We start from the raw sequence: 26,256 nt of genomic DNA, 5'->3' as shown, positions 1-26,256 counted from the left end.
TGTACCACTGCTAGTCATCTTCTTTCCTGTTCCACTCGCAAACAGAGTGAGGGAAAAGGACTGTCTATATGCCTCCATATGAGCCATTGTTTCTCGAATCTTATCTTTGTGGACCTTACATACAGTGTGTGTTGATGACAGTAGAATTGTTTGGCAGTCAGCTTCAAATTTTCTCAATAGCTTTTCTCGAAAAGGAACGTTGTCTTCTCCCCAGGGATTCCAATTTGAGTTCCCAAAGTATCTCCATAAGACTAATGTGGTGTTTGAACCTGCCAGTAACAAATTTAACAGCCTGCCTCTGAACTGCTTCGATTCTTCATTCAATCTGACGGGGTACGGATCCCAAACCCATGAGCAGTACTCCTTTACACGTGAACCACTCTTACCTAAAATTCTCCCAGTAAACCAAAATAACCATTCATTCGCCTTCCCTACCACGTTTCTCACATGATTGTTCCATTTCATGTTGCTTTGGAATGTTACACCCAGATATTTAAATGACTTGACTCTTCAAACAGGAGACCAATAATACTGTAACCAAACACCGTAGGTTTGTTCTTTCTACTCATCGACATTAACTTAGATTTTTCCACATTTAGAGCTAGCTGCCATTCATCACACCAACTAGAAATTTTATCTATGTCAACTAGTATCTTCCTACAGTCACTCAGTATCGACACCTTATCGTACAACACAGCATCATCAGAAAAGAACCACAGATTGCTGCCCACCCTGTCCACCAAATCATTTATGTATGTAGAGAACAACAGCGTTCCTATCACACTTCCTTGGGGCATTCCTGGCAATACCCTTGTCTCTGATGAACATTCCTGGTTGAGGCCAACATACTGGGTTCTGTTACTTAAGAAGTCTTCAAGCCACTCAATATCTGTGAACTTATTCCATACACTCACACCTTCATTAACAGCCTGCAATGGGGCACCATATCAAATGCTTTTCGGAAATTTAATGATATGGAATCTGGCTGTTGCATTCATCCATAATTCGCTGTGCATCATGTGAGAAAAGGGCAAGCTAAGTTTCCCATGAGCAGTGCTTTATAAAACTATGCTGATTCATGGATATAAGCCTCTCAGTCTCAAGAAAGTTTATTATATTCGAACTGAGAATACTGTATGTCCAAAGATTCTGCAGCAAACCAAGTGCACAGGTATTTCGGCAACACACAGCGACAGAAGTGCAAGGCTGAAGATAAATTAAAGTGCAGGGCACAGCATCCAGGAGAAACTGCAGCACCTACATTCAAGATGTCTTGGAACTGTGTAAAATAGTGGGTCCTAGAATGAAGGAGGAAGATAAGGTTGCACATCTCATTATGGGTGTTGCTGAGGACATGTATCAAGTCCTACTCCTGAAGGAGGTTTCTACAGCAGACAACTTCATAAAATGGTGCCTGTATATCAAGACAATTCATCAAAAAAGAATTACATGCAAGATGTTTGAATGGCTTCCAAACATCGTATTGATGTCTGTGATGGAGGAAGGAAGTGATTTCACAAGTGTTCTTCGTCAGGTAGTTAGAGAGGAAGTTCAGAAGACACTTGGATTGCAGGCGAGAAAAAAACCGAGACGCTTCAAGAAATCATAAGGGAGGAAGAGGAACAGACATTGAACCTAACCTCTTGTCCTTCGTTTCCCTTTAAAATGGTGAAAAAGTCAAGACCCAGGCAAAGTTACATTCCTAAGATGCCGCATGAGGAACCTGTTTGGGCACCAAGGAAGACTGACGTCTGGTGGACTCAGGATAACCAACCAGCATGTTTCCACTGTGGACGACAGGGACATGTGGTATGCTATTGTCAAGAAAGGTGACGGATATTTGATGATGCCTGTGCCAGAAAACAGCAGACCAGTCTTAGCCAATGCCAGCTCCAGGATTACGAAGATGAACAGGAAGATGTGGGTGCAGGATGACTTAGGTCACCATTGCTGCAAGCAAACCACTGGAGAGGACACTCCCAACATGCCGATCAAGGTCTCCATCACTGTTTAGAAGCTCCAGCCAATCACCTAGCCACCGCAACCTGGAAAACTAAAGGGTGTGGCCTTCCTTGGAGGTGAGGCCACCGAAGAGAAAAATCCTCCACTGTCGATCACTACAAAAATGATAGGAAACTACGTCAATATCCTCATGGATGGCCAACCAACCCAAGCTCTTGTGTACTCTGGAGCATCATATTCAGTCATTTCGGAGAAGTGCCATTGCCAGTTGCAGAAAACCGTATTCGTCGACAACAAAGTTGAAAGGTGGCTAATGGGAAATATGTAAAACCTACAGGAAGATGTGGTGGGTATAAGTGGCCATAGACAGCTCTTAGAATTCATCATCTTACAAGAGTGTAGTCATGACGTCATTCTTGGATGGGACTTTTTGAAAGCTTCTCAGGCAATTATAGATTGTGGTCGCACAAAGATTATACTAGACGAGATGTGATACTGTGGACAGGAAGATGCACATCCGAGTGTGTGGAGACTGTGTGCTGGATGAAGTGATCATTCCTGCAGTCAGCACTAGAAAGGCAACTGTCATGTGTCATGCCATGCATCAACCCATGGATCTTGTAGTGGAATGTAGGAGAAGCATACCACTGAAGAATAACTTGGTCATCCCAGCCTCTGTTGTCTCGTTTAAGAACGGATTCGGTGGATTGTGGATAGTTACCTGTCACCGAGAACCGCAGATCCTTCCAAGACGTAAGTGCGTAGCAAACGCTGAGCCGTTAATTGCCGAACAGCTGAGCATTATAGAAATCTCCTATGCCGAGTCTCTGGGCAAAATTGGCGCTACCACTACGAGACAAGATCTTCTAGTTCGACTATCACTAGATCTCACTAAGGAACAACAGAAGAAGCTACTTGCCATTCTTCGAGAGTTCTGTGAATGCTTCAGTCCTCAGCTTAAGAGTAAATTAGACAAATAGATGGTGAAGCACCGGATTAGCACTGTAGACCATCAACCAATAAGCCAGAAAGCATACCTTGTGTCAGCGACGAGGTAGAGAAAATGATGAAGAATGACATCATTCAGCCTTCGCAGAGCCCATGGTTGTCACCAGTGGTTCTTGTCAGGAAGAAGGATGACAGTTGGCACTTTTGTGTTGATTACATGATGCTTAATAAGATAACTAAAAAGGACGTTCACCCCCTTCCACGAATTGATGATACACCAGATTGTCTGAAGGGGCTAAGTTTTTCTTAACCATGGACGTGTACTCGGGATACTGGCAAATTGAAGTAGATGAGGCTGATCGTGAGAAAATTGCATTCATCACCCCTGAGGGCCTGTATGAGTTTAAGGCAATGCGGTGTGGTTTGTGTAATGCACCAGCAACTTTTGAATGGATGATGGATAATCTTCTAAGTCACCTGAAGTGGACGATGTGTCTTTGTTACTTAGATGACATTATAGTGTTCTCAGAGACATTTGATGAACACGTAAAAAGACTGAGCGCCATTCTTAAGTGTCTCCAACAAGGCAGACTGAAACTTAATCCAAGAAAGTGTATCTCTGGAGCAAAAGAAATCAAAATACTTTGTCACCTTGTGTCAAATGAAGGTATGCGGCCAGACCCAGAAAAGTCACACAATGGAAAATCCGGGATGGAATGTAACAATACGAGAGAAGGGAAGTTGCTACTCACCGTATAGCGGAGATGCTGAGCCGCGATAGGTACAATAAAAAGATTCACACAATCATAGCTTTCGGCCATTAAGGCCTTTGTCAGCAATAGACACATATACAAACACGCACACACACAGTCATGCAAGTGCAACTTGCACACACATCTGCAGTCTCAGAGAGCTGAAACTGAAGTGTAGTTTCAGCTCTCTGAGACTGCAGATGTGTGTGCAAGTTGTGCGTGCGTGAGTGTGTGTGTGTGTGTGTGTGTGTGTGTGTGTGTGTGTGTGTGTGTGTGTGTGTGCGTGCGTGTATGTGTGTTTACTGCTGACAAAGGCCTTATTGGCCGAAAGCTATGATTGTGTGAATCTTTTTATTGTGCCTATCGCGGTTCAGCATCTCCGCTATATGGTGTGTAGCAACTTTCCTTCTCTCGTATTGTTACAGACCCAGAAAAGGTGAGATCTGTAATGGAATTTCCTATTCCTAAAAGTATTAGAGATGTGAGAAGCTTCCTCGGATTATGTTCTTATTACCGTCGTTTTATCTAAGACTTTTGTGTCAAAGCCAGGCCACTCCAACAGTTGTTGAAAGCTGATGCTAAATTTATTTGGGATGGTGCTCAACAAGATTCTTTTGATGTGCTGTGACAAGCTCTGATGACTGACCATGTATTTGGTCTGTATGATTAGAGGGCACCTACAGAACTACACATAGATGCCAGTGGGTATGGGATCGGTGCTGTTCTGGTGCAAATTTCGGATGGAAAAGAGAAGGTTGTAGCCTATGCTTCTAAGACACTTACAAAATCCGAGAGAAACTACTCAACTACAGAAAGAGAATGTCTTGGTATGATCTGGGCCATGTGCAGATTTCGACAATGTCTCTATGGAAGGCCATTCACAGTTATTACAGACCATCATTCGCTTTATTGGTTGACAGGTCTCAAGAATCCAACAGGACGACTCGCCAGGTGGTCACTACGTCTTCAAGAGTATGACATTACCATAGTGTTCAAAAGTGGAAGAAAGCTGTAAGATGCTAACTGTCTCTCAAAAAACCCTGCACAAGACCATCAAGACTTTGATGAAGATAGTGACTGTCTCGCTGCACTCCAGGATTTCTCTGCTGAGCAGAAGAAGGACGCCAAGATAGCTCAAATTATGCTTGCCTTAAATCGGTCAGAGGAAGTGAAAGGACAATTTAAGGTAGTTAATGGATTACTTTGCAAGAAAAACTTTGATCTGTTTGGAAAGAGGTGGCTACCAGTGATGCCTAAACACACGCGCTTAGATGATCTACAGAAATTCCATGACACGCCTGAGGCTGGACATGTAGGATTTATTAAGACATATGATACGATCCGCAAGAGATTTTTCTGGCCAGTTTTATTTAGGAGTGTCCGTCACTATGTGTCGCACTGTCAAGCGTGCCAGGGAGAAAGGCAGTTCCTCAGAAACCACCTGGCCGACTCATACCAATTCCACCAGCCGAAACGCCTTTCCAGCATGTTGGGATTGACCTCCTCGGACGATTTACAACATCCGCTAGTGGCAATAGATGGATTATTGTTTGCACTGATTATCTGACACGCTATGCCATTACAAAAGCTGTGAAAACAGCCAAAGCATTCAAGATAGCCAAATTCATCGTGGAAGACATTGTATTAAAACACGGTGCACCAGGGTTGTTAATTACGGATCAAGGGAAAGTTTTCCAATTGAATCTTGTGATAGAGATAAACCGTCGGTGCAACATTACTCATCACATGATGACTGCCTACCATCCGCAACCTTAGATCAGAGATACGGTCCACGTCCTTCGAATGAAGCCCTATAAGGATCCTGCATCCCAGGGTAAATTTGAAACTCCAGCGACAGGCAACAAGTGGAAAGGTGACGAAGAGCGAAGCGGCAAAGGAAGTTCTAAGAACATCACCGCCAGGGCGAACATCAGTCATCGGGAGTCGGTGTATGCAGGACCAATGACTCGTTCGCGGACTAGGAGGACGTAACACTGTGACACTGTTGTCTTAAAGATGGAGCAATGTTGCAGAAGAAGTTGAGTAGCACAGTCACCGTGGTATAGTGGTTATGATACTATACTGTTGCGTGGAGGGTCGTGAGTTCAAAACTCACCTGTACTGTAAAATTTTAATGTCTGTATTCAGTTCGAGTACATTCTAGAAGTATCAACAAATGTCAAGAATCGTTGGACTGGAATGTTCTGTAGCTGTACATGTACCGTATGTGTTCTGGCCTGAGACAGTGTGCTCCGCACTCTTGTATGTGCAAGTGCTGAATAAACCTTCGTTAAGTGAAGTTAGTGTTCGTCATTCATCTTACTATACCTTCTTCTATGTGACAGTATATATACTACCTTTATGTACATAAGAGAAGCTTTGGTCATGATGACTATCCATTAATTATTAATTTGTTTAAGTGATTTTAATTATTTAGTAACTTTGATTAAAAAAATCATAGAATTAATTAAACCCACGAGAACTCTTATCTTTATAAGTTACGCGATTGCTCGCGTTTCGAGCATTTCGCTCACGCTCAACAAGCAGTCTGTAATGTACCTAAAATATGTAAATTAGTATGTTTCTTGTTATTTTTTATAATAAAACACTCATATTTTAGTATTTAATGCATTTATTTGCGGTACACAACAATGAGTTTATCTATTTGGTTGGTAATAATCCTGGGACAGTTACAGTTGCCAGTCTTCAGAGGCACTTAAAAAGCCACACACACACACACACACACACACACACACACACACACACACACACACACACAAAGAAAACGAGTATTTCTTATTATTTAACTTTTGTAACTTAATCTTCATAATATATCTGAGCTTTCCATGTATCACATAATATTACAGCATGTTCATTACACAAAAATTTTTGACAATGGATACAAGCCTTTTTGTCTTTGGTTTTTGCATTTTCTACATATGCCACTGGATTTTTCAGCATCTGAAACTTCAGTTTCATTAGTAAATTGTTATATAACTTGCTGTAGAAGATGAGATAGGTTTTGAATTGTACACGTACACACAATTTGTGGCCGTCTTAGCTCTAGAGCCAGTGTTTTCAAGTATTGTCTCCTAATAATAATCACATTTGTATTCTCTTTATGTATTATTTGACTGTTTATGCCAGTAATACTTAAAATTTTAAAAAAATAATCTCAGTGGCCACCTACATGCTAAGCCACAGAATATTCTTCTTTCAGTTGATCCACCACATCGACACCTCAGTTGATCCACCACATCGACACCTCCTTTGTCCGGTTATAATACGTGATAATTTCAGGTTTTGCATGTTCCCCAGTTATTGGACCAGTATGATAACTTTCATGGAGTGCAATTTTTTCTTTTTTTTCTTTGGTATGTAGGAAACCAGAACCTTGTTCTCATGAAAACTGAAGATACTGCTGAGTGTTGGTCTTATTATAGTATCTAGGAACAAAGGAGGGATTTCTTTTGTATTCTCCCTGAGAGTACCAACTAAAGTTGTTTGTTTGCTCATCAGTTCGTCAGCCAATGGAATCGAGGTGAAATAATTATCAGTTGTTATATTTCTACCAGTGTATAATATATCTTGTGATAAACGATTCCCGACAGCAGATGCAGTGTTATGGAATTTGTACGGGCAATTTGGCTGCTTGAAACTTCCTGGCAGATTAAAACTGTGTGCCCGACCGAGACTCGAACTCGGGACCTTTGCCTTTCGCGGGCAAGTGCTCTACCAACTGAGCTACCGAAGCACGACTCACGGGCGGTACTCACAGCTTTACTTCTGCCAGTACCTCGTCTCCTACCTTCCAAACTTTACAGAAGCTCTCCTGCGAACCAAGGAGTTCTGCAAGGTTCGCAGGAGAGCTTCTGTAAAGTTTGGAAGGTAGGAGACGAGGTACTGGCAGAAGTAAAGCTGTGAGTACCGGCCGTGAGTCGTGCTTCGGTAGCTCAGTTGGTAGAGCACTTGCCCGCGAAAGGCAAAGGTCCCGAGTTCGAGTCTCGGTCGGGCACACAGTTTTAATCTGCCAGGAAGTTTCATATCAGCGCACACTCCGCTGCAGAGTGAAAATCTCATTCTGGAAACATCCCCCAGGCTGTGGCTAAGCCATGTCTCCGCAATATCCTTTCTTTCAGGAGTGCTAGTTCTGCAAGGTTCGCAGGAGAGCTTCTGTAAAGTTTGGAAGGTAGGAGACGAGGTACTGGCAGAAGTAAAGCTGTGAGTACCGGCCGTGAGTCGTGCTTCGGTAGCTCAGTTGGTAGAGCACTTGCCCGCGAAAGGCAAAGGTCCCGAGTTCGAGTCTCGGTCGGGCACACAGTTTTAATCTGCCAGGAAGTTTCATATCAGCGCACACTCTGCTGCAGAGTGAAAATCTCATTCTGGAATTTGGCTGCTTGCCTGGGTAAATTTCTACTTTCTTGCATAAAAAGAATTTGAGTCACATAAAGATTATACCTCGATTACATACTTGGCCAGTTTATTTTGCTATGTACATACGGAATTTACAGTGGCCTCGAAACACTTCTAACACTTTATCAGTTGTTACATTTTCTCCTACCTGATAATTTGATTGACATTTTGCGACAAACAAATCAAATATTTCACGAATTGGGGCGATATTGTCATTCTTCGACATCTCTGAGCAGGTTTGAATATTGTCAAACCTTGCAGTTGTCATCAGAAAAAGAAATCTAGTACTGCTCATAACGGCTCGAAAAATATCAGGAGCTGTGTTGTTCCACATTTCCTGCACATTCAAATGATGCATTTTTTTGGTATCAGCCATGTATAAAATGCCAGTAAACGCTTTCAGCTCTATAACATTGGTCTCTTTATAATCCCTCTCTCTTGAAAATCAAACCTTGATTTTTTAAAATCTGAATATTAATTTATGTTACTATGTCAGTCAGCATTTCTTCACTTACAAAAAGAAGAAAACAGTCTACAGTATCTTTGGCGTCTTTTGCCACAGCTTTTATCTCTTGTCTACCAATAACAATATTATGAGATCTTGTCCTCACATTGGAATGTTCTGGATTGTAACTCCACTTCGTTTGTTTGTCTTCGCCTAAGTAAAATAACTGACCTTGTGCCTGGATGGATGGCATTTTTACCTCATGACTGTTCTGTTTTGGTACGGTGGACGCTGTATACACTGTCTCGGTCACTTTGGTATTATTGGCTCTAACAGACACTACTGCACATCTTCTAGGTCATCTTCTTCTAGCCACGCCAGAATTCTTTCTTATAATCTATCCATCTATAAAAATACAAGACAGTGTTAGTTTACTCATTGCGTAGATACTTAGCTACAGTAAATAATAAAATAAAAACCACAATAAACCAAGAGCAATGCACGTAAAATGATATTTTAAGAACTATGAGTAACAAAATATATACTTACATTGACACTCACACGATGAGGAAAATGCCGCATGGTGATGATTGGCCCAACCAAATGATATCTGCAAGTGACACCCATGTACTGGTGCTCTGACAACAGTTTGCACGGGTCGGAGGATGTACAAAGCCCAGCTACCGAGCGAATGAGGACATTGAAGGCATTTTTGACAAAATGCCAATAGTTTTAAAATTTGTGTGAGCAAAATGCTGACAGTGCAATTTCTCGTGGGTTAAACAAGATTCATTCTTGTAGCCAGTATGAGGTGATGACATTTTCTCTTGGGCTGAGCAAAGCATTTTCATTTTCTTGCTAAGAATGTGTACACCCCTTTTTTGCACTGTTCTGGGCAAGTGGATTTGTGTAATTTCCTCGGCTGAGTCTACTGCCCATTTCCTGCGAATTTAGAGTAACAGGAGAATATAATCTCACTTGCTTCGTACTGTGCTGTAGCTAAGCTAAGATGCTAGCATTTGTAGCACATAACAGTGAAACATTGTTCTAAATGAAAATCCAATGAAATGGAGACACTAAACTTAGACTGAAACAACACAGCATTTGTACATAACTAGGAACTGTTATGAGTTCAAAGAATCTGTGGAAGGGCAGATTCAACATTGTGGAAGGGCAGATTCCACTCTGTAAAGTTTTGTGTGAGGAGAATTCAGTGCTTATGCATGACATTGGATATGTTGGCAGTTACAGCAAGCTGTAAAGATCATAGATTGTTGAAGTTTATTACAATCTTTTGCCAGAAGATCTTCAGGCATATATTACACCTTTTGGCACATCCATCGGCCAGTTCTGCACACTTGACTGTGGTTTACTGGATTCCAAACCATGTATGGTGTAGTGAAACTAATAAAGAATATGAGACCACTTGTAAAGAAATCGAAAAGGGAGAGAAAAATGAGAGAAGCAGTCTTGCTTTCAAATATAGAATTTATTGTGAATTTGTAATAATGGAGACAAAGAAAAATATGAGATGAGATGTAGGTGAATTAACAATTTGTGACTATTTTCTCTTGTAAGAATTGACAACTGTAGATGAATACTTACTGATAATGCAACATGATTTTTTTAGAGACGTCTAGAGAAACACTTGATGTACTGACAGACTTTGCTGAAGAATTCTTTCTAAAGCTCACAAGGTTACTGCGAACAGCCGTAGATCATCAGTTGGAGACAGGGACCACAGGATTTCCAGTAAGTATCACTATTCTCAAATGAATGCTTTGTATCCAGGCAACTTTATAAACTATCTAAGTACTGAAACATCCCAAACATGCTTAAACTGAATCTTCATGTAAGGAATATTGTTGAAAGTGGTAATGCTTATTCTATGATGTGCTAAGAAGCATTGCAGCCTGCTAAATAAACTGTAGCAGTAATTGCTAATGAAGCATAGCAAACTAATATATGGGAATAAAGTTTTAAATTACACAACAATCTGAGGTTCTCTATGTCAAGAACAGCACCTTAATAATAATAATAATAATAATAATAATAATAATATTTATTCAACATCAAATAACCAGTGCTATCCGTAGAACAATACAATTTCTTCTGAATATGCCAAATAAGAGTATTGAAGTTTAGAATCTAAAAATTACAGTTTACCAAAGTAACTTACATATGCAGGTGTAATAATACAGTTTTGAGTCCTTCCCAAATCTGACTAGCTGTATACTGGGCTGGTACCCTTGCCCCCACCCCCCCCCCTCCCCCTCCATGCCACGTTCAGTCACATGTTTCATTAACATTTAGAAAATGTTTGCATACTTTCATGTGGGACAACAGTAGATGCAAACAGTTGGATGCTCAAATTCTATGGGAGGGGAGTCAACAGGAAGGTCATCTGACCACCCTCGACCAGTAATATTGCCAAATCCGATAATTAATATGCCAGCCCCTTGATGATCCTGTATAAAGGCCAGGAAAAAGAGAACACAATTTACATTTGTTAATGTGTAAGGACATTACTATATCTACTGTTTACTTGTATATGCGGTTGTGTATTATAATTTTGAGGTTGCTACATGTTTCACATTTATTAATTTACAAGGACTATGTTAAGAGCTTTGATGGAAACCCAGTTCTAAGCAAACAAGGGAAAGCAAAAAGGTGGAAGCAGTATATAGAGGGTCTATACAAGGGTGATGTACTTGAAGACAATATTATGAGAATGGAAGAGGATGTAGATGAAGATAAAATGGGAGATATGATACTGCGTGAAAAGTTTGACAGAGCACTGAAAGACCTGAGTCGAAACGAGGCCCCCGGAGTAGACAACATTCCATTAGAACTACTGACAGCCTTGGAAGAGCCAGTCCTGACAAAACTCTACCATCTGGTGAGCAAGATGTATGAGACAGGCGAAATACCCTCAGACTTCAAGAAAAATGTAATAATTCCAATCCCAAAGAAAGCAGGTGTTGACAGATGTGAAAATTACCGAACTATCAGTTTAATAAGTCACAGCTGCAAAATACTAACACGAATTCTTTACAGACGAATGGAAAAACTGATAGAAGCCGACCTCAGGGAAGATCAGTTTGGATTCCGTAGAAATGTTGGAACACGTGAGGCAATACTGACCCAAGACTTATCTTAGAAGAAAGATTAAGGAAAGGCAAACCTATGTTTCTAGCATTTGTAGACTTAGAGAAAGCTTTTGACAATGTTGATTGGAATTCTCTCTTTCAAATTCAGAAGGTGGCAGGGTAAAATACAGGGAGCGAAAGGCTATTTAAAATTTGTACAGAAACCAGATGGCAGTTATAAGAGTCGAGGGGTATGAAAGGGAAGCAGTGGTTGGGAAGGGAGTGAGACAGGGTTGTAGCCTATCCCCGATGTTATTCAATCTGTATATTGAGCAAGCATTAAAGGAAACTAAAGAAAAATTCGGAGTAGGTATTAAAATCCATGGAGAAGAAATAAAAACTTTGAGGTTTGCCAATGACATTGTAATTTCAGATACAGCAAAGGACTTGGAAGAGCAGTTGAACGGAATAGACAGTGTCTTGAAAGGAGGGTATAAGATGAACATCAACAAAAGCAAAACAAGGATAATGGAATGTAGTCGAATTAAGTCGGGTGATGCTGAAGGAATTAGATTAGGAAATGAGACACTTAAAGTAGTAAAGGAGTTTTGCTATTTGGGGAGCAAAATAACTGAAATAACTGATGATGGTCGAAGTAGAGAGGATATAAAACGTTGACTGGCAATGGCAAGGAAAGCATTTCTGAAGAAGAGAAGTTTGTTAACATTGAGTATAGATTTAAATGTCAGGAAGTCGTTTCTGAAAGTATTTGTATGGAGTGTAGCCATGTATAGAAGTGAAAGTAGGACGATAAATAGTTTAGAGAATAGGCGCTTTCAAAATGTTGTGCTACAGAAGAATGCTGAAAATTAGATGGGTAGGTCACATAACTAATGAGGAGGTATTGAATAGAATTGGGGAGAAGAGGAGTTTGTGGCATAACTTGACTAGAAGAAGGGATCGGTTGGTAGGACATGTTCTGAGATATCGAGGGATCACCAATTTAGTATTGGAGGGCAGCGTGGAGGGTAAAAATCGAAGAGGGAGACCAAGAGATGAATACACTAAGCAGATTCAGAAGGATGTAGGCTGCAGTAGGTACTGGGAGATGAAAAAGCTTGCACAGGATAGAGTAGCATGGAGAGCTGCATCAAACCAGTCTCAGGACTGAAGACCACAACAACAACAAATGTTAATGTTTGTGACTTTTTTATTCATCTTAAATTTGCTGAAAATTACTTACATAGAGGCTTCAGAAAGGATTTTACACATACTAAGACCATTGCACGAGAATGGTGCATTATCAGAAGAAAGTGCATGTTTCTTGTTTCCTGGAGACACATTTATGGATAACAGATGCATCACAATGTGTGGGTGTAATGGCACTGCAACTGGAATTGTGCTCCAAAGTTGAAGGGTTCAGGACAGTAGGATTTTTGTGGGCAAAACAGCTAAATTTCACACGGGTTCCCCATGAAATTCTGGTGTTACACAGACCAAATGCAATGTTGCATCCAGCCACAGTTAAATGGTGCCAACAATTTGACCAAGGCCGCAAGACGTGGTTGATGCTGATCATGAAGGAAGACAATCAACTTCCTGTACAGACAACATCCACGAATCTAGGAACTGATTTTCAACAGTTTCAGAGGGACTACCACAGACGTTGCACAAAGGATGCGCATCTCAATAGGTGATGGACATTCCATCATCTGAGATTGTTTGCAGTATCAGCAATTGTGCTCGCACTGGGTTCCATGGTCACTGTTACCTGCATACAAAAGAGCAAGATTTATGGTGTCTCTGGACTTTGTGCTGTGGAAGGCAATGATTTCCTAAGCTACATTATTACAGGCAATGAAAAGTAGGTTCATCATTTCCCACTTGATCTGTGAAATAGAAGCACACCTCCTCGCCTCCATGGAAGAAATACGAAGTCGCGCCATCAGCAGAGAAGGTCATGTCAACCATTTTCTGTGAATGTGAATGAGTTGTATACATGGAGATCATGGTAAATGTCACACACATATCCATCCGCACATATACAGACACAAGCAATATGTCTGCTTGTGTTTGTATATGTGCAGATGGATATATGTGTGTGTGTGTGTGTGCGAGTGTATACCTGTCCCTTTTTCCCCCCAAGGTAAGTCTTTCCACTCCCGGGATTGGAATGACTCCTTACCCTCTCCCTTAAAGCCCACATCCTTTCATCTTTCCCTCTCCTTCCCTCTTTCCTGATGAAGCAACCGTGGGTTGCGGAAGCTAAAATTTGTGTGTGTGTTTGTGTGTTTTTTGTCTCTATCAACGTACCAACGATTTCGTTTGGTAAGTTACAGAATCTTTGTTTTTAGATATATTTTCCCCACGTGGAATGTTTCCCTCTATTCTATTCATGTACATTTATACTGCAATATTAAGCACACCCTATTTTGGAAACAGGTTACAACATGATTCTCTGGATTTGGCACCACAAATAATTCTGACAATTTTTTCATGCGTGTTTGTAATGTGTTTAGATTTGCTTGTATTGGTGCAACCCATTTTACTACTGCCTGGTTCTTTTGATAAGAACTGTGCACAATATGCAGTTTGTAACACATACATGTCTTTACAGTGTTTGCTAATCATATTTATGGCAAATATATTTTTAGATATCTTACAGGCTAAGGGATCTATATACAAGTCCCATCTGAGATTGTTCTGGATTGTGATGCCTAAGAAATTTGCCCACTTTTCCTTTTAACTATGCCATTCCCTACAGATCAGATAATTTTCTTCCAAACTCATATTCGTTTCTTGGTATTTAATTCTATTATTAGTCTTTTGGAATTTGCATTTAAATGGCTTTCATTGAAATACTGAACTATTTCCTTGGTAATACTGTTTCACAACAGCTCTGTCCACCCCGATAGCTGAATGAATAGTCAGTGTGATGGACTGCCGTCCTAAGGGGCTTGGGTTCGATTCCCGGGTGGGTTGGGGATTTTCTCCACTCAGGGACTGGTTGTTGTGTTGTCTTCATCATCATTTCATCCCCATCCGGTGCGCAGGTCGCCCAATGTGGCGTCGATTGTAATAAGACCTGCACCTAGGCAGCCGGACCTGCGCCGTAGGGGGCCTCCCGGCCAATGACGCCAAACGCTCATTTCCATTTGACAACAGCTCTAGATTCTCACAGCTTCATGTTTGCACAGAGTTGGTATATCGTCTGCATGCAGCTTTTTTGAGTTGGAAGAACAGTTTTTTTATTTCATTAATGTAAATCAAGAAGTGAAGGGGTCCTAACACAGACCCTCTGGGCTTCGATATTTGATAGATGCTTTAAGCATCACAAAATTGTTTCCTGTTACTCATATGTGATTTTATCAATTCATAGCCCGTACCTCTTAATTACCAGTTTCCATACCTTGTCAAGTAAGATGATGATGATGATGATGATGATGATGATACAATCAAATGCCTTTTCAAGTTTAAGAAACACTTCAGTATCATACTCTCCGTTATCTGTGGCAGTTATTATCTTGTAAATTAAACATCCTTATGTTACTGATGTTGATGTTGGTTATTCTCATTCTCAAATACAAGGTTGTATTGATTCAGAAGCATCATTAGCTTAGTATAGATAACTGTCTTAATTACCTTGGGAAATGGAGGCAAGGTTAAGATTAGTCTGTTGTTTTTAATTATAGATTTATCACCTTTATTGTAAATTGTGGTTACTTGTGATATTTTTAGATTGTTTGGGACACTACTTGACTCATTTTTGCATCATTTACTGCTGTAGCCATGGCATTAAACATATTGTTTGTGCACTTCCTCAATGTGGTGGTGGAGAACTCGTTATAGCCTGCTGATTTTGAGTCTTTCATGACCTGACTATGTATGCTGTGCTGTTAGTTGGGACCATACTTTTAACACATTTGAAGACCAAGCTGGAGCAAAGTTCGGGCAAAATTTTATGTTAAAAAGACTGCGCTCGAGTATAGGTCGGGCTATGATTTTCTCGACACACGAATCACCTATTGCTTGAAAACTGGACTCATATTGTATGATAACAATGTATGGATGTCCAATGACCTGCCCATTGACTGGTGCTGACTCCTCTTGTCAATTTCTAGAATTATTTTGAAGGAAACATTAGCAAATGTAAGATTTACAGTCGTGAAAGGCTGAGCCAATATGGTCACTGTGACATATAATTTCCTGCATGTACTCGTGAGTGCAGTTTGCTGTAAATCTGCTACAAATATGTCATTTCTTGAGTGAGCAAGAAATGTTGAAAGCTCAAGTGGAAGAAATTGCTTAATAACTCATCATGCACTTTTTTCTTGGGTGGACAGTTATAATTTCTGTCATCATTATTTTAAAATTTGTAATCTCTCAAAGAACTAAAATAAATATGAAAAATAAATCTTGAGGTTTGGCTCTTTTTTAGTATGGCTTACTCTTGAAGATATATCAAGTACATAAGTGCCAGTAACATTTAAAATAAAATCATAAATTGCTAGTCTCCTAGGCTTAGTATACTTCTAAGTGGCCAGTCTCCAAAGTGTTAGCCGTAATGCCCTATTTCTATGCCTTCCAATAGACAGAAAATATGTATTAAACACATTTGCATTCAGATGTCGGCGTTTGATATTATTTCATTTAAGGTTGATGGTAATGTCGACTAGGTGATTAGTCCTTACAATCCTTAAATATATCAACAGAAATAAACCATTTTTGAAAATATAATGTTATTTCTTCAGTCTTGAGTTTCTTCACAGTAACTTCTTTCCTTCACTTCCTTTTAGTTTTCTGCTCTTTCATTTTCTGATCTGTCTAGTTTTCGCTGCCACCCTCCCACCTCTATCACATACAATGCACTTAGCTTTTTGCTATTATTAACTCATGCATGATTGTTTGACAGTAAGCTCTGTCCTGTGTATTCCATCTTTGAGCTCTCAGGTTTTCAAAGCTCGTTGGGTGCAGTCTTCAACAATGAATCTTTACTTCTCATTCTGTCCAGTGAGTCTCCGACCTGGGGTTCTAGGTGACTTTTCCATACTCTACCCTTTTCCGAAACCTTACCAATCCTTTTCCTTCACCCCTATTTCTTCCCCTTCCATCCTTGTGCCAGAGGAGAAGCCACTGGCTCCAAAAACTTGCAGAACTGTAATACCTTTTATATGTATGATATCCTACCATCACTTACAATACATAAATCTATTTATAATTTTCTGAACAGCTATGAACCAGGTACTTGAATTTCTGAACATGGTGGCTGCATACTTTTTTCTGGTTTCTAACATTAGATCTTTGTTATAACCCTTTTGTGGACATTGGGGCTTAGCATCCAGCTTCCTTGACAGGCTAAGGGGGCATTGGTACTGTGCGCCTTGTTGCGGATGGCTTCCTCAAACTTATGTCTACTGCAGGCTTCGACCGCTAATCACATGTTCCGTGTGTGTGGAACCACTCTTCACTAATATTCTTTACAAATCGGCACCATAGTATACAGTCACAGTGGTAGGAGATTTTGATAACCATGAAAGAGACATTCATATCTAATCTAAGCTTGCTGTGACAAGTTAATCCTGGGCTGAGAAAAGTTAGTTTAGAAAAATGATAAGAGATTTTATGCTTGTGACTAGAAAATTCTGTGACAAAAACTCCGAACCAATACATTTCAAGATATAGGGTTTTAAAGTGAACAGTTCCTAGTGAAGACACCCAAAACTCTCACGGTCTTGCTCCGTGTGGTAGCTAGTGTTGCTGAGAAACTGCATGTATTTTGCTACACAGTTTGTCTTTTGAAACATATGATGAATCAGTTCTGTATGATAATTCATTAGCTTCTACATTATATGTATGTTTTTTGTCATGTGTACTTTGTAGATTAGGAAATAAAATTACAGTTACTTGGCTTTGCTTGCCGTTCTTTGTTCCGCATGGCTGTTAGAGTTGTGGAGAAACTACAAGTATTTTGCTACACTGTTTGGCTTGTGAAACTTACGGCACTTCATTTGCGTAGGATAATTCTTGCCCTCCAGATTATATGCAGTGAAACCTCGCATATACACTTTTCAATGGACTTCTAAAAAATGGTGTAAAATACAGGAAAATGTAAGACGTGGCAAATAATGTTTTAAGCTGTAAAAGTTATGTATAAGATACCCTCTTGCACCTTATGTGTGATATATGTAAAGCAACAAAATATTTGTGAGGGACTTGTTTATTATCAAATAAAGACCACTAAGGTAACTGGAACTGGTAACTGTCTGGGAAGTAGAAACATTTGACTCAATTCCATACATCAAAATGAATGTTTTTGGAGAGCCTGCAGCTTTCATTCGTTACTTAAATAATGATTTAAATAATGAAAATCTGCAACAGTTATGTATTTTTTCATGCTTAGCTTGACATGTTTCGAGAATTTTTTTCTGTTGTAAAGAGCAAATATTTACATATTTGGCAGTGTGGTTTCAGCTCTCTGAGACTGCAGACATGTGTGCAAGTTGCATTTGTGTGTGTGTGTGTACTGCTGACAAAGACCTTAATGGCCGAAAGCTATAATTGTGTGAATCTTTTTGTTGTGCCTATTGTGACTCAGCATCTCCGCTATAAGGTGAATAGCAACTTTCCTTCTCTGGTATTGGCAAATGTTTACGTAAGTATGTTGTGTGGTTTTTGCATATGTATTGTTCCATGTCTCTTGCACTATAGTCATCGTTTTGAAGTTATCAGGTATTGTGCCTCCTCCATTACGTAGAAACCCACACATGCAAACTATTACTCACATTGTATGTTTGTGTAATATCACAAAAAATGCGTGTGTAAATACTGCACTTGACAACGAGAATAAGTTCTCGAAACAGGTTTTGCTCAGCACGCAGTAGGATTTTGTAACATATACTGTGTTTGAATATTATGAATTACCTTGAGGAAAATGATCTGTTGACACATAGTCAGCACGGATTCAGAAAATGTTGTTCTTGTGGAACACAATTAGCTCTTAATTTTCATGAAGTAATGAGTGCTATGGACAGGGACCATCAAATTGATTCCATATTCTATATTTCCAGAAGGCTTTTGATACTATCCCTTGCAAGCCACTTGTAATAAATCAAGTTGTGTGCCTATAGTGCATTGTCTCTGTTGTGAGGCTGGATTCATGATTTTCTGTAAGTTAGGTCACAGTTAATAGTAATCGATGGAAACTCCTCGAATAAAACGCAACTGACATCTGGCGTTCCCTAGGAAATGTTATTGGCCCTCGGCTGTTCATGATCTGTCTAAATGATTTAGGAGACAATCTAAGCAATTATCATAGATTGTTTGCAGATGATGCTGTCATTTACCATCTTATAAAGTTATCAGGAGGTCAGAGACAATTGCAAAATGACATAGACAAGATATATGTATGGTGTGAAAAGTGGTAAGTGACCCAAAATAATGAAAAAAAGTGAAGTTATCCACATGAGTATGAAAAGGAATCCATTAAATTTCAGTTACGAGATAAATCACACAAATCTAAAGGCTGTCAGTTCAACTAAATATCCAGGAATTACTATTACGAACAGCTTAAACTGGAATGACCATATGGATAATGTTGTGGAGAAGCAAACCAAATACTGTGTTTTATTGGCAGAACAATTAGAAGATGCAACAGGTCCACTAACGAGACTGCATACACTATGCTTACCTGTTTTCCACTACAGTGCTGCCGTCCAGTATGGGATTTTCAACAGGTTGGGTTAATGGAGGACATTGAATAAGTTCAAAGAAGGGCATCTTGTTTTGTATTATTGTGAAATAGGAGAGAGATTGTCATGGATATGATAATCCGAGTTGGGGTTGCAGTCATTAAAATAAAGGAGTTTTTTGTTGCAGAGGGATCATTTCATGAAATTTAAATCACCAATGTTCTCCTCTGAATGTGAAAATATTTTGTTGGCACCCACTTACATAGAAAGAAATCATCATTGTAATAAAATGAAAGAAATCAGAGCTTGCATGGAAAGACTTAAGTGTACATTGTTCCCCTTATGCTGTTAGAAATTGGTATGGTAAAGAAACAAGGTGAAAGTGGTTCGGTGAACCATTTACCAGGCACTGAGTTGTGAATTTCAGGGTAATCAAGTAGACATAGAGGTAGAGTTATAATGTTGTCAGTGCATGAGAGTGAGTTAGTTACATGTTCCATAGATACTCTAACACTGGACTCGCATTCGGGAGAATGAGGGTTCAAACTCGCGTCCGGACATCCTGATTTAGGTTTTCCGTGATTTCTCTAAATTGCTTCAGGCAAATGCTTTGATGATTCCTGTGAAAGGGAATGGCTGATTTCCTTCCCCATCATTCCCTAAACCGAGCTTGTGCTCCGTCTCTAATGACCTCACTGTTGACAGGACATTAAACACTAATCTCCTCCTTCCATAGATCCTTTGAATGATTCTTTTATCAAAATGATGTGGAAGGAGTACAGGATATGTATACATGATTACTGTTGAAATTAATCAACACATTATAATTTTATTCCTACTCATGCAAGTACACTTAAATTTTTTTTCCAGCTCTCACTTTACAGCCAGCAAATACTTACTGAAGACAAAATTTGATTTCCGTAACATAAGATTAAATTGTCCATTAGCACACAAAGCCAAACAATAGTAATTCCTGATTAATATTAATGTAAGTCTAGTGTGACTGCGTCATTGTTCATGACTACTGCTATTATACACTCCTGGAAATGGAAAAAAGAACACATTGACACCGGTGTGTCAGACCCACCATACTTGCTCCGGACACTGCGAGAGGGCTGTACAAGCAATGATCACACGCACGGCACAACGGACACACCAGGAACCGCGGTGTTGGCCGTCGAATGGCGCTAGCTGCGCAGCATTTGTGCACCGCCGCCGTCAGTGTCAGCCAGTTTGCCGTGGCATATGGAGCTCCATCGCAGTCTTTAACAATGGTAGCATGCCGCGACAACGTGGACGTGAACCGTATGTGCAGTTGACAGACTTTGAGCGAGGGCGTATAGTGGGCATGCGGGAGGCCGGGTGGACGTACCGCCGAATTGCTCAACACGTGGGGCGTGAGGTCTCCACAGTACATCGATGTTGTCGCCAGTGGTCGGCGGAAGGTGCACGTGCCCGTCGACCTGGGACCGGACCGCAGCGACGCACGGATGCACGCCAAGACCGTAGGATCCTACGCAGTGCCGTAGGGACCGCACCGCCACTTCCCAGCAAATTAGGGACACTGTTGCTCCTGGGGTATCGGCGAGGACCATTCGCAACCGTCTCCATGAAGCTGGGCTACGGTCCCGCACACCGTTAGGCCGTCTTCCGCTCACGCCCCAACATCGTGCAGCCCGCCTCCAGTGGTGTCGCGACAGGCGTGAATGGAGGGACGAATGGAGACGTGTCGTCTTCAGCGATGAGAGTCGCTTCTGCCTTGGTGCCAATGATGGTCGTATGCGTGTTTGGCGCCGTGCAGGTGAGCGCCACAATCAGGACTGCATACGACCGAGGCACACAGGGCCAACACCCGGCATCATGGTGTGGGGAGCGATCTCCTACACTGGCCGTACACCACTGGTGATCGTCGAGGGGACACTGAATAGTGCACGGTACATCCAAACCGTCATCGAACCCATCGTTCTACCATTCCTAGACTGGCAAGGGAACTTGCTGTTCCAACAGGACAATGCACGTCCGCATGTATCCCGTGCCACCCAACGTGCTCTAGAAGGTGTAAGTCAACTACCCTGGCCAGCAAGATCTCCGGATCTGTCCCCCATTGAGCATGTTTGGGACTGGATGAAGCGTCGTCTCACGCGGTCTGCATGTCCAGCACGAACGCTGGTCCAACTGAGGCGCCAGGTGGAAATGGCATGGCAAACCGTTCCACAGGACTACATCCAGCATCTCTACGATCGTCTCCATGGGAGAATAGCAGCCTGCATTGCTGCGAAAGGTGGATATACACTGTACTAGTGCCGACATTGTGCATGCTCTGTTGCCTGTGTCTATGTGCCTGTGGTTCTGTCAGTGTGATCATGTGGTGTATCTGACCCCAGGAATGTGTCAATAAAGTTTCCCCTTCCTGGGACAATGAATTCACGGTGTTCTTATTTCAATTTCCAGGAGTGTATTATCAAACAGAGTTCCATTTTTAAGACTTATGGTGGTGGAAACCACATGCTCGTCAAATAGAAGCACTATATGGAAATGGTGGTGCAAACCACGTGCTCGTCAAATAGAAGTGCTATATGGAAATGTTATACCATCTCATGTAGTGCAGGTAAGAGATCCTCGGAAAGCATGCCAGCCACTATCCAGACAAGTTCCAGGTAAACAGCAATGGCGGTCATAGTTATCTTTATAAAGACAGATTTGGGTAATAGCAGCTAGTGAAAGAAAAACTGAGAGCGAGCCAACCCCTGCTCTGGAATTTCACCTGAGTGGCCTGTAATATTGGTGGATTCATGGCGGGTGGACATTGCATCTAAATCTATATCTACATAACTACTCTGCAATCCACATTTAAGTGCCTGGCAGAGGTTTCATCAAACCACATTTGGAATATTTCTCTACTGTTCCACTTTGTAGTTGTGCATGGAAAAAAATGAGCACTTGAATAATTCTGTATGAGCTCTGATGTCTCGTATTTTAGTATGGCAGTCATTTTTCCCTATATAGGTAGATGTAAGTGAAGTACTTTCGCATTTGGAGGAGAAAGTTGATGGTTGAAATGTCATTAAGTTTCTCTTTTCCGCTGAAGGCAGAGCAAAAGATCATAGAGAGTGACTGACTTCATTAATAAACTCATTTATACACCAGTGTGTTGTTAATCTCTCCATTATTTATTTGGCCATTGTGCGTTTAAAGTTTTGTGAATAAATTTGGATTTAAGTTTGGAATGATGGGTAATAATTGGAGGGATTACTCTACCAGCATTGTCCTGTGCTACATTTTGATGATTATCACAAATGTTTAGGTTGTGGACATAGTTTGTGGTGTGTGTAGCTACAAGATTATGTCTTACAGATTTCTGAATTAGGTATGTCTGTAGTATTTTTGTTTTCTGCAGAATTGTTTACATTGTCTTTGCCATTAATATTGACAGTATTAAGTGTGCTATTCTTATTTGCATTTTACCTTGGCTGTACTTCATTTTTGTTTTTAAGTAATAAGTTCTCCTTAGTGATTGAACTTCATCAAATGTGACACTATTACAGGGAATAACTTGGTTTTATCTCTTATATAGAACTGAGGGGTATTAGAGAGCCAGTTGCTGTTTCACTCTTTGCAGTTTATAGTTTACAAGGTTATAAGTGAAACAAATTTCATGTGTAATGGTCTTTATAAAGTTTGGATGCATTATTTACAGCAACAATAATGAATTTTGAACACAGTTTATAGATTTGTGGATTTATTAGTCATTTCTTTGTGGACACATGGCCAACTTTGGAAGATCATGTCTAAATGGCACGTCTACCTTTGGTACTATGCAGTATCGTTTATTCTTTGGAGCATTTATTAGATGTTGCATGTTGTTGCAAGCTACATTGTTTATACCTTTTCAATTTTCACAATATCAGAAGTGCATGTTTTGGAAGTGGTGTTGTGAGTGTTTTTCAGCATAAAATTTGTGTTAGCTAAGGGTAAACATAATTTAAACATGTGATGTTTGTGCTTCTTCATTTCAAAAACAAGATAGATTTTGGCCCAGGTTGTTGCCCAGGATAATTGTACTGAACTTTCACCACATAACTTTGGTCTCCCTTAAAATTTCCTATCTCCTTCCATTTTGTTTTGGGACTTGGTGATGGACAACTTTGAGTTTCTGGGCTTTTCTTTGCATTGTTTGCAGGTGAATGTAGGTTTTACTGATGGTTGATTTTACTGGTGATAGATACAGTTGCAGTTTACCTTGCTGGTAATAAGCACATTATTACAAAACTTCTTTTTTGAAGCACAAGGATCATGATTCTTGTTCACAATTGTGATTTTATTCACATTTCCAACTACATTCTAATCACTTGAACACAATACTCTGATATTTTGTTGATCAGTTTTTGAGTCAGTTTTTTCTTCTCTAGTTCAAATCTCATCAAGAATCTTCAAATTCGATATATTAATTTCTATTTTCTAAAATGTCAAAGATCCTTGTAATTGTTATCGAGTTTTTTCTTAACACATGTACCACATTATCACTGATCTTTTTCATTAATGTACTTGAGATTTATTTTCACACTATCATGATGCCAACACCAGCATCCTTTGCATAAAATTTCTCTTACGACCTTTCTTGAGTACATACTACATATGAAACAGTCTCATAATAACAGAATCGAGGGCTTTTCTTTTGCTCTCTTACTTAGTGCCATCTTATTCAACTCCGTTGGCTTATGTGCACTACAATACTTTTCACTATACTCATAACATAGCATCCTAATAGTATGTCACAATGAGAATTTTTACAATTTCAAATGTGCGAAAGATTTGTCAGTGTAGAGGGCATCAAAAACGGGTCTCAGGAGTCTTTTATTCCTTTTTATGAAGAACATTTAGCAAAGTAACATTACTGGACACGAACCACACTACAAAAACTACACAATGTCTATTTTAAAAGCCGAAAATGGCCATTTCTTGAATGGCATCTTATTTAGCTAATTTACAAATTATTAAGTTGTTGGGAGAGTGTAGATTAACAGGAGAGAAGTCATAGAGACAAGAGTAACTGTGACCTTATTTAGAAACACTGAGAGAAACTTTCCTTCAGCTCCTGAATTGGAAAATTTACATAGTCAAGGATTACACACATTGTGTGTCATGCCAACTGCAAACCGTATATTTACGTTACCTCCATCAGTGTAACAGAAAGAATGAACAGTCACAGATGAACTCTTTTATATTGTTCCCATCCAGTATTTGGTTTCTGAACAATGCGACACAGTACCCCCAAGTTATTTGAATAATTTTTTCCAACATCAATGATGATCACATTTTTAGCATTCTGTAAGCTCTACATGCCTCGTGAGTGTTGGATGCTGGTGAAGATAAAAGTTCAGCAGCAGACAGACCATCTGTATGGGAAATGTTTGGATAGAGAGAGATGTAATCAATGATCACTAGCAAAGTTTGTGTTGAGAATGGGAAAGGCACAGATTATTGCTCATCCAGGGAAAAGGTGGTGTCTTTAATATGAGAGGGAAGTTTTTGTTTAATGGGTTACTGATGTTGAAACAACTATCATCTGTGGGGTGGCCAGGGTGATTGTGTTTTTTAATCTTGGAAGAATGAGAAAGTACTTGTATGTAGTGTGAATGAAGTAAGAAGCTCTATTGAGTCAGACATGAGTCCTTTGAAGAAGCCTAAGTTTTTAAGGAGAGAGTGTAGATCAATTTGAACCAGAAAGATGGAATCCTAATAGCAGTAGCAGGGATTTCCCCCTGACTAGTACCACAATGGTTCACCTCTTTGTCTACTTTGGAGGTAATGATGGAATCATTAGTTTTGGTTGAACAAAAAATCCGAGATTTAGCAGTGGATGGTTTAAGCCATCATAGCCTTACTATGTTGGTACTGTGAACAACTGCAACGAAGGGAAAAATACAGCTGCTATTTTCCTCAAGGGCATGTAGCTATAATTTATAGCTTAAGAATAATGGCATGCTCTACAGTAAAATATTCTGGAAGTAAAATAGTGCCCCATTTGGATCTCTGGGCTGGGGCTACTCTGGAGAGTGGAATTGTACATGTGGGAGTGTAGAATGTTAGGTCTGTTTACCAGATAGGTAGGTAAGAGAATTAAAAAAGTAAAGAAATGGGTGGTTGGAGTTAGGTCTAGTGGAAATTTGTGAAGTGTGAAGGCAGGGAGAATGGAATATCTGATCATGTGATGAAGGTTTGTAAATACAAAATCAAGTAGGAGTAATCCAGGAGTAGCTGTAATAATTTATAGTATTAAATGCATAAAACAGTCACATAGTCTCAGATATAGATTTCCTGTCTAATAGCTTCCAGGGGCAAGAAATGTTTGATTTTCAGTATTTCATATGATTATTGATTGAATTAAAAATTTTAAATGCTCTCCTAATCTACTGATTAAAAGGTGTAATATTATGTTAAATGTTTAACACAATAAGTCAAGTATTAAAATTAAAAAACTGTGTACAGATCTTGAGGCAGTGTAACTCACGGCTACTAATTGTCCAGACTATATTCATATAGTATTTGAGAATGAGACCACTTAATGACTTCCAATAAACTTAAGACACAGTTTCTAATCTTTTCGAAACTTTTTCTCACTAACATTCTCCTCAAAATAACAAAAGGGAAAAAAGTTTATTGCTTACTACATTTCCACAGTGTACACAGTAAAATTTCATCAGGTATGATGTTCTTTCAGTTGACATAGTGAAATATTCCCACTTCAGCCCCTGTAATCTCATGAAATTCTAATAGGTGGCAGCACTATATGTAGCCTTCAAAATGTCATCTGTAATGGAGGGGTATTCCAAGCAGAGGGCTGTCAGTGTGTTTCTCTTGGTGGAAAGCCAGAGCATCGCAGATATTCATAGGTGCTTTTAGAATGTGTACGGAGACCTAGCAGTGAATAAAAGCACAGTGAGTCATTGGGCCAGGCA

At 40.0% G+C, this 26,256-nt stretch overlaps 1 protein-coding gene across 4 annotated transcripts in view; it reads left to right on the top strand.

The window, feature by feature from the left end:
• LOC126162965 (uncharacterized) overlaps positions 1-26,256 on the top strand; it is a 157,402-nt gene that overhangs the window by 71,312 nt on the left and 59,834 nt on the right. For all 4 annotated transcript variants that reach the window (XM_049919802.1, XM_049919803.1, XM_049919805.1 and 1 more), the window contains exon 6: positions 10,151-10,272. In XM_049919802.1, coding sequence (XP_049775759.1) covers positions 10,151-10,272 — 122 coding nt within the window. The remainder of the gene's footprint in view (positions 1-10,150; positions 10,273-26,256) is intronic.

This window comes from Schistocerca cancellata, chromosome 2, assembly GCF_023864275.1.
Source record: "Schistocerca cancellata isolate TAMUIC-IGC-003103 chromosome 2, iqSchCanc2.1, whole genome shotgun sequence".
In the NCBI taxonomy this organism is placed as follows: Eukaryota; Metazoa; Arthropoda; class Insecta; order Orthoptera; family Acrididae; genus Schistocerca; species Schistocerca cancellata.
This window is presented reverse-complemented; position numbering and strand designations above follow the sequence as displayed.